At 41.5% G+C, this 15,194-nt stretch overlaps 1 protein-coding gene across 1 annotated transcript in view; it reads right to left on the bottom strand.

Annotated features, from left to right (window-relative positions):
* The window catches only part of Yeats2 (YEATS domain containing 2), a gene marked incomplete at its 5' end in the record, with an annotated part of 78,461 nt that extends 66,403 nt beyond the window's left edge, over positions 1-12,058 (bottom strand). Inside the window, 5 exon segments of the mRNA XM_008830664.1 lie at positions 348-451; positions 2,104-2,262; positions 4,130-4,369; positions 8,196-8,361; positions 12,014-12,058. Coding sequence (XP_008828886.1) covers positions 348-451; positions 2,104-2,262; positions 4,130-4,369; positions 8,196-8,361; positions 12,014-12,058 — 714 coding nt within the window.
* Positions 12,059-15,194: the final 3,136 nt, after the last annotated feature.

The following is a 15,194-nucleotide window of genomic DNA, read 5'->3' as shown; positions in this document are numbered from 1 at the left end:
GGCAAGACTTTTTTCAGGGGGCTGGAGAGATGGCTCAGTGGTTAAGAGCACTGGCTGCACTTGCAGAGGACACAGGCTTGGTTCCCGGCATCCACATGGCAGCTAACAACCCTCCTTAAATCCAGTTTCAGGGGATCTGAACCCCTTTTCTGCTCTCTGAAGGCACCGTATGATATGGGTGCACTTACAGACCTACAAGCAAAACACTGATACACATAAAAAAAAATAATTTAAAATAATTTTAAAAAAAGATATTTTTCAATGCAAAGAAAATGGTATCATTAACTGATATTCTTGCTGAACTGTAATACTCTTGCACAAGGTGTAAAAATGCTGTAAGAGTTTACCTTGACTGTGGACGTTAAGAAACTACTTCCATGGATTTTAGGAACAGGGGACCCTGTTCCCTGGGAAACCTGAGAGGTCATAGGGAGCTTGTTTGTAGGACTTCCTAAGAAGCAAGACAGATTTAAAAATTACATAACAGAGTTTGCAAAGTGTAATTTAAAATCATTTCCCACCAATCATCCCTCTTTCCAACTACTTATTTTTTATTTTTAAGGGCTGAACATTCAAAACTCTAGCCAGGCATGGTGGTGTACACCTTTAATCCCAGCACTTGGGAGGCTGAGGTAGGTGGATCTTTGTTGAGTTCAAGGCTAGCCTGGTCTACATATCGAGTTCTAGGACAGCTGGAGCTACAGGGAGACCCTGTCTCAAAAAGACAAAAACAAAAAGCAACAAACAAAAATAAAAACAACAACAAAAAAGAAAATTAAGAACTCTAAAAGTATATTTAAAAACAAAACAAACAAACTAGAATCCATTCCAACAAAACTGACCACAGGACTAGCCTAAAACGAGCTAAGAAACGTGTGAAGTCAAAAGAAGAAAAGATATATATTATATACTCTCTATTCCTTATATGAGACATTATTTCATAATGCTAGTTACCAAATGGGCCAACATACATACATTCAAATGATCACCAGCTTCTGCAAAGCAGTTTCTTCTGAAGGCTAGACCTGCCTGCAAATACTGCCCATATTAGACATCTTATTGTGCTACATCTGCACATTGGCTTTCAAGGTCTGATAAAAATAACTTATGCTATCAATAGTAAATAGTAAGTCAAGATCTAAAATGGCATTCAGTAGCTTATTTCATTTACCAAACCTGCCCCTTTCACAGTTGTGGTTGCAAGACATCTGTCTGGTATACTCAAACATGTTCAAAGGCTACCAGGTAATCCCTGATAGCAGTAGAGTTCCACACATAAACCACTGCTAAATTGCTTATCTTAAAATCAAAACAAAACACCTAATTTGAAAAGCCCACAATATATAATAACATGTGTCAAATCTAATACGTGGGGTGGGGGTGTAGGGTGGAGAAACCACCCTCATTATCTTATAATCATCCATTTTATTTTATTTCTCTTTTCACTATTTCCCATAATACGAGAAGATTACACTTTTTTTTGGGTAGATATAGGTTAAATGAAGGAAATTAACACAATTTTGGTCAAAGAATACACACACACAAAACAAACAAACAAACAAACAAACAACAACAACAACAACACAACAACAACAAAGTCAGGGACAACAACAACAACAACAACAACAACAAAACAACAACAAAGTCAGAACCCAGACAGGCACCATGCAGCTGTATGGGATTACAGGAACAAATGTGATGGCTGCAAAGAATCCTTATTTTTATTAAAATTTTATTTTTATAATTGCAGGTTTTAATTTTCCTGCCACAAGCAAAATGTATTTTTCTTGCAGGAAAGTAAATCTTACATTGTTTGGAGGATATGTGTGGTTCAAAAAGCTATCACTGTAGTAAAAGCTGGACTTAGGAAAAAAAAAAGTAAATCAACTGCAAGCTAAGAAGAACAAGAATTTCATTTCTAAATGAAAAGATCAACTGTTTTTTAAAAGATAATTAACTATGGCCTCTAAATCCAAAAAATATAACTTTTACAAGGAGTGAATCTTCCTAACAGGAACAGTGTGATTGTTGCTTTCACACATTCTAAGGTATGGATGGAGATTTTACAATATTTGGATTGTCAAATACTGCTCAAATACACACCTGTACTGGGAGTGGAGGCGCCAATAACCTGCCCAGGCTTATCCACGATAACATAAGGATTGCTTATGACAGAGCCAGGAGTGCCTTGCTTCATGTGGAGGGGAGTGGAAGTTGGGGTTCGAGGCAATGGTGATGGACTTGGAGTTGATATTGGGGAACCTTTGTTAATTAAAAAAAGAAGAGAAACAAAATGCATCTAAAATTTATGTAAGAAGATGTCAAGGCAAAATGACAAGTTGGGAAGAAAGAACAGGACTGGTGTGCTTCTGGTGCTGAGCAGGAGCTGCTTTGGTGCAGCTGAGTCAGCAGGGCTGAAGGCAGTGCTGTCTCACTCTGCATTTTGATTCATGACCAGAATCAACATCTTGAAGAACAAATTAGAAACAGATTTTAAGGCAGGTTGTGGAGGTCCATACCTTTGATCCCAGCACTCAGGAGGCAGAGGCAGGTGGATCTCTAGGAGTTTGAGGCCAGCCTGGTCTACATAGTGAGTAGATCTGGCCAGTCAGTACTACAGTGAGACCCTACCTCAAAAAAACCAAATAAACAAACAAAACAAAAAACAGGGCTGGAGAGATGGTTCAGTGGTAAAGAGCACTTGATGTTCTTGCAGAAAACCTGGGTTCAGATCCCAGCCACCCCATGGTGGCTAACAACTATCTGAATTCCAGGGATCTGATGCCCTTTTCTGGCCTCCGTGGGCACCAAGCACACATGTGGTACATATAAATACATGCTGGCAAAACATTCACGTACATAAAATAAAATAAAAAAAAAATCTTTAAGAAAGAAGGAAAGATTCTGAGGTCCCACTTTTAACCCCTACTGAAAATAAACCTGTCCTCTTCTTTTGAGATAGGGTCTTCCTGTAGCCTTAGCTAGCCTGGAACTCAATGGAACTAAAAGCGTGTGCTACCATGCCCAGCTTAAACCTTTATTTTTAACAAGATGGCCTGATCAACACATTAAGACCTCCAAAGCAATGTTTTACATTATTAATAACGTGGAACTGTTGTAGCTTGGCAGGATAAATCTCTCACTACCACAGGTAAGTATTTGTAATACTAAGTATTTGAGACACTAAAATTAATGAGTCAAAGTGTAGATTAAGAATTTGGTGTTTTGATTTGAAATTAATTTTAGATAGGAAAATATGAAATTCACTTACCAAAGACAAGTCTTTCTTATTTTTCCTATTAAAATTTTATTTTTATAATTGCAGGTTTTAATTTTCCTGCCACAAGCAAAATGTATTTTTCTTGCAGGAAAGTAAATCTTACATTGTTTGGAGGATATGTGTGGTTCAAAAAGCTATCACTGTAGTAAAAGCTGGACTTAGGAAAAAAAAAAGTAAATCAACTGCAAGCTAAGAAGAACACACCATATCATAATCAGAATCCAGAAAGATTCCTGTTTCCAAAGAATATTCTCAGAGCTTATTCACATCCAATCAACTACTTTATCAATAAAAGGTCATATGTAAATTTCTCTAAACCTCAAATCAGCTGATATATTCAGTCTATTCCACTTCTGAAGCAGTGAATTCCAAAATTCTTACTGCCAGATAAAATGACAGGTTCTTCATGCTGTTAATTGCAAAGATTTGTATTATATTTCTGCTTAAGTTGTGCACATACAACAGTGAAGACTTCTGTTTCCCTCCTTCATTCAAGTATTGTACAGCTGGGTTCCCCTTGCTTAGATGTTTCCAACTGCCCTCTCCAGGTCTTTTCTGAAGTGATGCAAACAAAATCACAGAATAACTATTAAGAGGACGCACAATTTTATAGTGTGGGTGGAGAAAAAATAAAAGGTAATTCTGAACTCACTCCAAGCCTTAAAAGCTTAACTCTAAGAAAAGCCTTTTTTTTGCCCATTACTAGTTGCTTTCTTCTGGCCTCCAAGGGCACGGCATGACATGGGTACACATATGCATGCAGGCAAAACACTCATACATAAATTCTTAATAAAACCCCCTCTCATCCACTCATCTCACACCCCTCATCTCCAGTGCATGCCCACATACCTGAGACGATCTTACAGCTTACAGTGATGGGCTGAAAAGACTTTCCGGGTGACTCGGGATTGGGCGCCTGACTTTGGGGCACAATTTTGCAGCTTGAGGCTATTGGTTGGAAAGCAGAATTGCCATGTGAACAGAAGGTAACTTTCTGTGCTGTTGTCACTTTGGTGGGTGTTCTTTCCAACGAAGAAGGCAAAGAATAAAATGTGGTATGTCTTTCAGATTCAGTGTTGTCTGGGAATCCTGTTTGAAATTTAACAAATGATAAACCATCAATTAACCAATTATGGGAAGAGAACAAACTATTATATTACTCAATATTACTTCAAAACCCATTTAAAACAATGGCTGGTAGAAAAGAAATATAATTGATTACTCATTTATATTGTGGTAAGAAGTAAATGTTGTGCTTAGAATCCATCTGACTTAGGTAAAACATTTTAGGAATTTGATGGTTTATCTTAGTGATTTGGAATCACTAAGAGACACACCTCCGTACATGTCTTTGTTGGGATTTCGAGAGTGGTTTAACTGAGGACAGAAGACCTACTGTGAATGTGGGTGATATCATCTCAGGGTCTGGGTTACCAGACTGGATTAAGGGCAGAAAGTCAGCTAACCCCTTTCTCTGTTTCCTGTGGCACCATGGATCATGCTGCTCCCACTGTCACCCCTTCCCCACCATGATGGTCTATATTTCTTTAAACTATGAGCCAAAATAAACATTTCTTCCCTTAAGCTGCTTTTTGTTAGGTATTTGGTCCCAGTGACAAGAAAAGTAACTAATAAAGAAAATTAGTTACAGCAGAACTACATACCCGGAGTGAAGTCATTACTGTAATAAACCCAAACATGTGGGTCAGAGGCCTTTGGAACTGTTTGTGGAGGAATGTGAGTTTGGATGTGCAGGCTAGAGAAGCCCTAGAATGCTGTAAGCAGAGTTTAATGGCACATTCTTGTGGAAGTGTGGAAGAACAGAATGCTGCTAGGCATAAAGACTTATTCACAAGGTTTCAGAGGGCAACAAGGACTCTATTGGGAATGGGATAAGAAGCTTTTCATGTTACACTTCAACAAACATACCCAACACACACCCCAACCAAAATCAACACCAACACCACCACCCTAGCTGCTTTCTGTCCCTGAACTGATAATCTGAGTGAGGCTGAATTTAAAAGCAATAAACAAAGTTATTTGGTGGAGGAACTTTTTTAAGACAGCATAATATTCAGGCAATCCCAAAAAGATAGGAAAAAAGTACAGTTTGGTGAGGAAAGAGGTGTGAGCTCAGTTAAAGGTATAGTCAGGGCAAACAAAACAGGCACAATTGAGGTATCTGCAATTATTAAGGAGGCTGATGTCACTGAGGAGCAATCTCACACTGCACTGGAGTGAAAGAATGGTGCCTTCAGTTCACGACTCCACCCATGAAGAACTCTAGGAAGCAAAGAGAACTGAAAAACTTTCATTTGAAAAGGCACTAACTGCCTGACTTGGTTGCCCACAACTTTAGTCCCAGCACTTGGGAGGCAGAGGCAGGTGATCTAGGCCAGCCTGATCTCCATAGGGAGTACCAGGCTACAGGAGGCAGACAGACAGACAGACAGACAGACAGACAGACAGACACACACACACACAGTGCTGATTTTGCAAGTATACAAAATGCAAGAGGTATAGGGTCCAAGAGGTTTGCACCAACATTCCAGAAAAGCTACTGAGACCAGGCAAAGAGCAGCAGGGTTGGATTCCCTGCATGGAGTCCCTGAATGTCTAAGCATGAAACTGAAGGCAAAACTTAACTTGCAATGGAGACCCCAGGATTTGAGACTCTAGGACAGTAGATGTCCACTGAGGAAAATTGTAGGCACAGAATGAAGCCAGCCCAAGCCAGAAGTTCCTTGTGCTGCAGGTGGCAGAAGAGGAAGGGGAAGGCTACCCAAGGTTGTTAAGAGACCAGATGATAGACAGAGCTGCAGGATTTGATATTTGCCTTGGCTTGCATTGCTTTAATCTTTCCTTGCTATGCCTTTATTTTCCCCATTTGAAATGGAATGCTTACTCTGTGCCACCGTATACTGAAGTACATAACTTGTTTTATTATAAAGAAGCTCGCTGTTAAGAGTGCCTTGAGTCTTAGAAGAGGGCTTGAACTTGGGCTTTTAAACAATGTTAGAACTATTAAGGTTTTGGAGACTTATGGGACTGGAGAGATGACTGCTCTTGTACAGACTCGAGTTTGGTTCCCAGCATCCATGTCTAGTAGCTTATAACCTACTGTAATGCCAACTCCAGGGTATGTGACACCCTCTTCTGGCCTCAGAAGGCACTTACACACACACAGCATACACATACATAAAAATAGCCCTTAAAAAATATTTTGGGGACTTTCATTTGTATTGAGATGACCATGAATCTTTGAGTACCAAGGTAGAAGGCTACAGTTTAAAAATGATGTGTTCAGGGGCTGGAGGGATGTCTCAGTGGTTAAGGCTGTTCTTGCAGAAGATCTGGGTTTGAATCCTAGCACCCACATGGCAGCCAACCACTGTCCATAAGTCCAGTTCCAGGGGATCAAACAGCTTCTTCTGTCCTCTGCGGGTATTGCATAACATGGGTGCACTTACCTACAAGCAGGCAATACATGCATACACATAAAATAAAAATAATAAATAAAATATTTTAAAAAATTGGGGGACTTTCATTTGCATTGAGATGACCATGAATCTTTAAGTACCAAGGTAGAAGTCTACAGTTTAAAAATGATGTGTTTAGGGGCTGGAAAGATGGCTCAGTGGTTAAGAGCACAGGCTGCTCTTGTAGAGGACCCGGGTTTGATTCCGAGCACCCACATGGCAGCTAAAAACTACCTTTCACTCCAGTTCCAGGGGATCTGATACCCTCTTCTGGCCTCTGAGAGGCATGGCATGGCATGGATGCACTTACATACATGCAGGCAAAAACACTCATACACAAGGGGTGGACTTGTGATGGTTAATTTTCACTGTCAACGTGATTAGATTTGGAATTAGAAGTACCCCTGGTTGCTGGGCGTGGTGGCGGATGCCTTTAATCCCAGCGCTTGGGAGGCAGAGGCAGATGGATCTCTGTGAGTTTGAGGCCAGCCTGGTCTATAGATCAAGTTCCAGGCCAGTTGGGACTACAGGGAGACCTTGCCACAAAAAGACAAAAAAAAAAAAAAAAAAATTACCACCTCTGGGTATGTTGCTGACAGAATTTTCAGACGTGTGTGTGTGTGTGTGTGTGTGTGTGTGTGTGTGTGTGTACATGCATCTGAAGGCCAAAGGTTGGTATGAGGTGTTTTCTTCTATTGCTCCCCACTTTTTATTTATTTTATTTAGTTTTTTGTTGGGGGGTGGGGAGACAGGTTCTCATTGTGAAGTTGTAGCTGGCCTGGAACTCTGGAACTCACAGGATTAAAGGTGTGCACCATCAGGTCCAGCCCCACCTTATTTTTGGAGTGTTTCTCAGTGAACCTGAATCTCACAGAACAGGCTAGATTGGCTGGCCACTGAGCTCTAAGAATCTGCTGATCTCTGATCCCCAGAGCTGAGGTTACAGATGCATGCTGCTGTACCTAGCTTTTACATTGGTACTGGGAATCTGAATTCAGGTCCTTATGCTTGTGTGGCAAGCACCTTATCCACCGGCCATATTCCAAACCCACTTTTGAGAGGTTCAATCAAGTGGAGATGGTGTGCTCCAAATGCTAGGTGCACTATCACATGGCCTGGGGTAAGTACTGAATAAAAAAGGGAGAGGGAGAAAGCCCTGGACAAATCCCTTTTGAGCTTCCTGGCTGGCACCACTGACCATGCTGACTCCATCCCTACACTTTCCTTGCCATGATGGACTGCACTTCTTTGAAGTGCAGGGGAAAATAAACCATTTCCCCTAAGATGCTTTTTGTCAGGTATTTGGTCACAGCAACATGGAAAATAATTCAAGTAATTAGAAAATATTAAAGTTCCTACAAGCAGAAGTTTGGTATTATATTTAAATGAGAAAAAAAGGTATCTGAGAATGACTCCATAAAAGGGAGAACACTGACCTTTCCCCACAGAGGCATCGGACAGAGGCTCGAGGGACTGTGCTATTGGTGAAGAAGCCTTCTCTGGGGCTGGAACAGTCAATGATGCAGGAGCATCAGAGATGTCTGACTCAGGATAAATGTAGTCTTCTCCAAGAGAATGCCGATGAAGTTCAACATCCACTACCTATACAAGTGGGCAACAATGTTACAGAAAGCTCAAATCTGGTCTAGAAAATGGGACTCTAAGAGATGGAACAAATAACTTCTAGTCACATCTCAAAGGCAATTTCTACCTCAAGAACCAAAAGATGTTCTTAGGATGTAATCATTTTGACTTCACACCCGGATGCCTCAGTGAAACGTCTCACAGTTATTATTTCTACTCCTTTGAACATTCTTCCTCTGCAGCTGCCTTTCTTCACCTGTCACAAATGCCACTTTCTCAAAAAGACCCTCCCTATACACCTAGCTTATGTACATCCCCTGCCCATCAGCTACTCTCTTCTTCATGGCATTTGTTTGTAGTTGAAATGATCTTATTTGCTTCTGTGTTTACTACTTACTATCCTTATTCTCAAAACCACCAAAACTAAGTCCTTGAGGATGAAAGCTATCTTACCCATCTGTGCTGGATAACTTTAGTGTCAACTTGACACACCTGGGTTGAGGAGCCTCAAGTGGGGAACTTCCTCCATTGAACTGGCCTGTGACCATGTCTGTGAGGCATCTTCTTGATCGTTGTGTGATGTGCGAGGGCCTAGCCCACTGTGAGTTGTGCCACCCCTGGTCAGGTGGGCCTGTGTTGCATAAGAAAGCAGGCTGAGCAGGGGCCAGGGGAGCAAGCCAGTAAGCAGCATTCCTCCATGGCATGGCCTGTGCTCCAGTTTCCTGCCTTGAGTTTACTACTTTGGGCTTCCTGATGAACTGTGATCCGGGAGATGTAAGCTGAATAATCTTTTCCCTCCCAAAGTTGGTATTGGTCAGAGTGTTTTGTCACAGCAATGGAGGACAAACTAGAACACCATCTCTTTACTCCTAACACCTGGTCCACTGTAAGCATACAGAAGGTACTTAATATCTTATAGCACAGTCCATTTCTCTAGACACTGATGAGATTTAGCTAGCCGATTATAATGGTGACTACATATATAGATCGTAAACACAGAAACAAAAGGGTAGAGAATGAAAATGGAGGCCTTACACTTCCTGATTTCAAAATTTATTACAAAGCTATAATTATCAAATAGAATGCACTAGAATAAAGACAGACAGATAGAACAATGGAATAGAATAAGCCCTCAAATGCAGGATCAAATGATCTTCAAGAAGTATCAGCCAGTAAGTAATGAAAAATGCTGGACTTTTAACAAAGTTAACCAAAGACTTACACATAAGAGCTCAAACTGGTCTGATGAGTGGGTAAAGGCACTGGCTACCAAGTCTGACAACCTGAATTCCAACCCCAGAACCCACATAATGGGAGGAGAGAACCAACTCCAAGGTGGTGTCTGAACTCTACAATGTACTCACACTATGATAAAGCAATAAAGCAGAGGTTTGCAGAGGTTCAATTCCCAGCACCCACATGGCAGTTAACAACCAAACACTAGTTCCAGGGGATCCAACACCTTCTGACCTCCATGGGCACTAAATGACATGGGTGCACGTACATATGTTCATACACACAAAATTAAGAAAAAAGAAACAACCATGAGATATCACTTTACAACTATAACAGCATCTATGCACAACTTAAAATACAGAAAAATAATAAGTGTTGATGAAGATGTGGACAATCTATACACCATACTATGGAGGGAATATAAAGCAGTACAGCTGCTATGGGAAATGCTATGACAGTCACTCAAAATGTTTAAAATAGCATTACCATAAGACACGTAATTTCACTTCTGGGTATATACCTAATTGAACTGACAAAAAGATTCAAATGCTATCTGTAGACCCACAGCCAGAGCAGTATTATTTACAACAGCCAAAAACCAGAAGCAACCCAAGTTTCCATGAATCCATGAAAGATAAGCAACATGTGGCACATACATACAGAGTACTACTGAGTATTAAAATGGAAGGACTGGAGGCTAGAGAGATGGTTAGGTGGTTAAGAGCACTGGCTACTCTTGCAGAGGACCTAGGTTCAGTTTCCAGCACTCACATGGAGGTTCGTAACTATCCGTAACTCCAGTTCTAAGGATCTGGTGCCCTTTTCTGGCCTTTGTGGGCACCTGCACACACATGGTGCATAGATATATGCAGGTAAAACACTAATACACACACATAAAAAAATAAATAAATCTTTAGGGGCTAGAGATGACTCAGATGTTAAGCGTACTGGCTGTTCTTGCAAAGGACCTGGCTTTGGTTCCTAGCACCCATATGGCAGCTAACAACTATCCAAGAACTCCAGTTCCGTAACTATCCGTAACTCCAGTTCTAAGGATCTGGTGCCCTTTTCTGGCCTTCGTGGGCACCTGCACACACACATGGTACATAGATATATACAGGCAAAACACTAATACACATATAAAAAAATCTTTAGGGGCTAGAGATGACTCAGATGTTACGCGTACTGGCTGCTCTTTCAAAGGACCTGGCTTTGGTTCCTAGTACCTATATGGCAGCTAACAACTATCCAAGAACTCCAGTTTAGGGGATATGACACCCTCTTCTGGATGGACGCCATGGGTACTGCATGCATGTGGTGCATGTACATATATGTAGGCAAAACACACATGTTAAGGAGGCAGAGGCAGAGAGATTTCTGTGAATTCCAGGCCAGCTTGGTCAACATAGCGCGCAGCTGGAGCTACAAGGAAACCCTGTCTCAAAAAAGACCAAAAAAAGGGGCTGGAGAGATGGCTCAGTGGTTAAGAGCATCAGTTGCTCTTGCAGAGGACCCAGGTTCGATTCCCAGCACCCACATGGTGGCTACGTCCTTAACTCCAGTTCCAGGGGAATCCGAAGCCCTCTTCTGACCTCTGAGGCATTGCACGACACGGGTGCACTCACACACATGCAGGCAATGCACTCATACACATAAAATAAAAATAATAAATAATTTTAAAAAAGATCCCTTTACAAAAGAAAGGAAATTCTATCATATCCTACAGCATGGATGAACCCTAAGGATTCTATGTTAGCTGCAATAAAGCAATTGTAAAAGTCAAACACTGTATGATTCCAATTTATGTGACAGACCTTGAGTAGGCAGGTTCTGTCCCTATGAACTGGTGGGGTAACTATTCCTTAATAGGTACGGACTTGTTCGATGAGAAAAGCTCAAGAGATGGCTGGCAACAATGTGAATACGCTGCATGCCACTGAGCATGCTGAAAATAGTTCAGACCACAAAAACTTCGTCACATCTATTTTTATGTGCATGAGTGTTTTTGCCTGCTTCTAAATGTATCCATTCATGAAATGCCTGAGAGGACAGAAGAGGCATTGGATCCCCTGGAACTGGAGTTACAGATGGTTGTCAGCTGCCATGTGGGCGCTGGGAACTGAACTCAGGTCCTTTCAGAGAGTAGCCAGTGCTCTTAACCACTGAGTCATCTCTCCAGTCCCTATGTCATATCTTTAAACCACAATTAAAAGAAAAAAAGAAAAGAAACATAAAGGGTAGGATGGTGGGGGGAAAATCAACTTTTAAAAGACCAACACTCATTTTTTTTCCTAAATAAAAAGAAAGATCAGTTGGGCATGAAAGGAAAGAAGACAGGGAGAGAGAGAAGAGGAAGGGAAGAGAGAGAGAAAGAAAGCAGTGTATCAATTTTTAGTCTACCCTTTCCCATATACTATTGATGGAAAATACCTACCGTCTCTGCACCCAGCGTCTGCAAACCAGTGTAAGTTCTATCCAGCTATGCAAAGACAAAAGGGAAATGTTAGATTTTACACTGTTCATTTATCAGGTTTTAAGCTTATTTAAAACCCTTCCAACTCAGACTTTCCTACTAGAAGATCTACTCATAATATAAACTACCAACTGATGCCTCAACAAAAATCCTCAATTTTCTGGGGAGGGAAATTTGAATAGTCGCCCCCCCCCCCAATCACAGATACTTATAATTTATACACTTTAAAAAGTCTAAACGCCTGTAGTCCCAGCACTTGGGAGGCAGAGGCAGGCGGATCTCTGTGAGTTCAAGGCCAACCTGGTCTACATAGTGAGTTCCAGGACAGCTGGGGCTACAGGGTATTGGAACTGGAGTTTACTGGGAAAAGAAAATTGATATTTGTCAGGTAGAAATATGAATGTGAGAAGTATAGCCAGGCATGGTGGCTCAGGCCTTTAAGCTCAGCACTCAGGAGGCAGAGTCTGTGAGATTCAGGTCAGCCTGGTCTATATAGTGAGTCCCAGGCCCACTGGGGCTACAGGAAGACCCTGTCGAAAAGATTTTTTTAAAAAGTGGGCTGGAGAGATGTCTCAGCGGTTAAGAGCACTGACTGCTCTTGCAGAGGACCTGGGTTCGATTCCCAGCACCCACAAGGCAGTTATGAACCTTCCTTAACTCCAGTTCCAGGGGAATCCGAAGCCCTCTTCTGACCTCCGCGGCACTGCACCACACGGATCCACAGCACTGCACGACACGGGTGCACTCACATACATGCAGGGCAATACACTCATACACATAAAATAAAAATAATAAATAAAGTATTAAAAAAAAGTCTTTTGCAATGCTGATATATTTGAATTAGTGTTACCCGTTGGTTGGGATGATTAAAGGTATGCACCACCACACCCAGGTTCAAAAAGACTTATTTTTAAGGAATGATATGTCACTAACAAGAGTTTGGAATTACACTGAAAGAGAATAAATTCTTAACTCTTACATTTCAGTTTATACTCCACAATTTAAAAAAAGTGCTGATACCTTATCTACATAAACAGGGTACATTAAGACTAAAAAGAAAACCACGATGAAGGTAGGCAAAGGGGAAAGGTGAAGCCAGGGGTAGATTAGTAAATACAGGTTTTAAAGGGACAAGGCTGTACAGGTTGTTCAGCAGTCAATAGGGGGAAGGGAATTCAGTCAGTCCTGTAAGCACTCAGAAGATAAGAAACATCTGTATGAGTAATGGTGTGAAAAGTCTTGGATTTAGGTTCAAGGGGACAATGAGATGAGTTGTTGGGGGTAAGAAGTTTATTAGAATTAATAATGCCATGGACAGATAGACAGCAGAGTTGTGGGGGTTTTAAGGAAGAATTCAGGCCCCAGTACCAGAGACAGACAGCATGATGAGGTGTCTGAAGAAAATCAGCCCAGGGACAGAAGTGGGAGCCTCTTTTATGCCTTTGGAGGAGAGGGGAGGTTCACAGCAAGAACCTGTAGTCAGGCTCTCTGATTCCCAGGCAGAAGGCAGAGAAGGAAGTGAGGAGCAGGATGTGTGGCCACCAATTACCCCCTTGGATGTAAACTCACTCCCCCAGGTTAGAGATCTTGACACCTTGAAGTCCAGGTGAAGCTAGAGATTCAGACAGTATCTCAGTAGGTGCTTGTGGATATCTGTGAGAGTGGAAGGGCTGCTGCAGGGGCTGTGGCCTGAACAGCAAGACTGTTGCTTACAGTCCACACTCCAGCTTTTTGTTTATATATAAAAATAAAAGGAGCGGAATGATTTTACAGGACAGGGTGTTAGAGGAGGAAACCCAAGGGTAATAGATAGTGACCCATCCAACTTCTGAGCTGGAATTGGACATCATGGGATTTGGGAGGGACCTCCTCATCTAGAGTGAGTTGTCAGGGCTGGTGTCTGGGGCAGAGGTTGGCATCTGCATTTGAGCATCAGGAGGATGTTACTCCGAGTGTCACACTGAGCAGTGTTCTGGATGACTGGATCAACGTGGAGACCAAAGAGGGGCTACCTATGGATATAAGAGTCAAAGGAGTTATTAAAGGGATAATCACAAGTGTAAGTCAGGCGTCCATGAAGAGTTCTGAAATCATTTTGAGTTGGAATTATTGAGAAAAGGGGTGGAGGGTAAGTGGAAGAGTTAGCGATGGAGCAGGCAGCAGAGGAAGGAGTGCCCACACGATTTGAATTTTTCATTTTAGAAGAGGCTGTGGGAAGGCAGAGAGTAGAGACAGGTTTTAATAGGGTTGTTATAAAGCTCCTTCAAGTTAATCCCATTAAATAGTTTTTGAGTTTTGGTCACAGAATGTTGTGTCACATACAGAGGAAGGTAACAGATCAGCTATTAAAAAGTCTATGGTAATTCCAAGGAAGAGATCTGGAGTTTTAATATTGAAACTAGGAAAGAGTATAATTGCTAAAAAGACATTTATTTCTCTATCCTCTAGAACACAGAAATCTTAAGTCTCTATAATCTGTATTGTTAGGTTTAAGCTAGGGACTAATGAAGCCACATTTACAGGCAGTTTCATAGCCACTGACAATCACCCTACTAAGAGGAGGTCTGTGGATTTGTACCAGGCTCCCCAGTAGGGGGACTCCAGGAAAGAAATGCTTAATTCCAGACCAAGTTTAGGCTCATCTGTGGCCTTTGCAATCTCTGGTCCTTAAAGTTGTCTCTGGGATCAGGCTACTACAGGGAGAGATTGTAAACCAACTCCCTAAATTATCCATACTGTCAAGACAAGGGAGCTTCTACACCTCAAGCTACCAGACTCAGAGGTATACCAGGGCCTAATGAAAACACCTTCGCTAAATGTGCTCCTCCTCCACACCCCTGAAGTCACACATTAACAACACTCCTTCCTCACATTGCAAGCTTACCCTATCCTTCTCCCCAAGGTCTAATACACTTGTTTGCTCTTCTGGGCATCTGAAATCCTTTCTTTTCACTTGGACCCTGCCATACTTTCTCTGGCTTTAAATAAATCTTGTGGCCTCCAGAAAGAATCTGCCTCAGTGTTCTCTATCAAATTCGAGATCTTATATATCAGCATGTTTTAGTCTTAGGACCAAATTTTAGAACATTAATAGAACAGAACTATTGCCAAAATAAAGAGAAAAATAAAAAGTAAAAACATG

This window comes from Nannospalax galili, unplaced genomic scaffold (assembly GCF_000622305.1).
Source record: "Nannospalax galili isolate Female #2095 unplaced genomic scaffold, S.galili_v1.0 scaffold2875, whole genome shotgun sequence".
In the NCBI taxonomy this organism is placed as follows: Eukaryota; Metazoa; Chordata; class Mammalia; order Rodentia; family Spalacidae; genus Nannospalax; species Nannospalax galili.
This window is presented reverse-complemented; position numbering and strand designations above follow the sequence as displayed.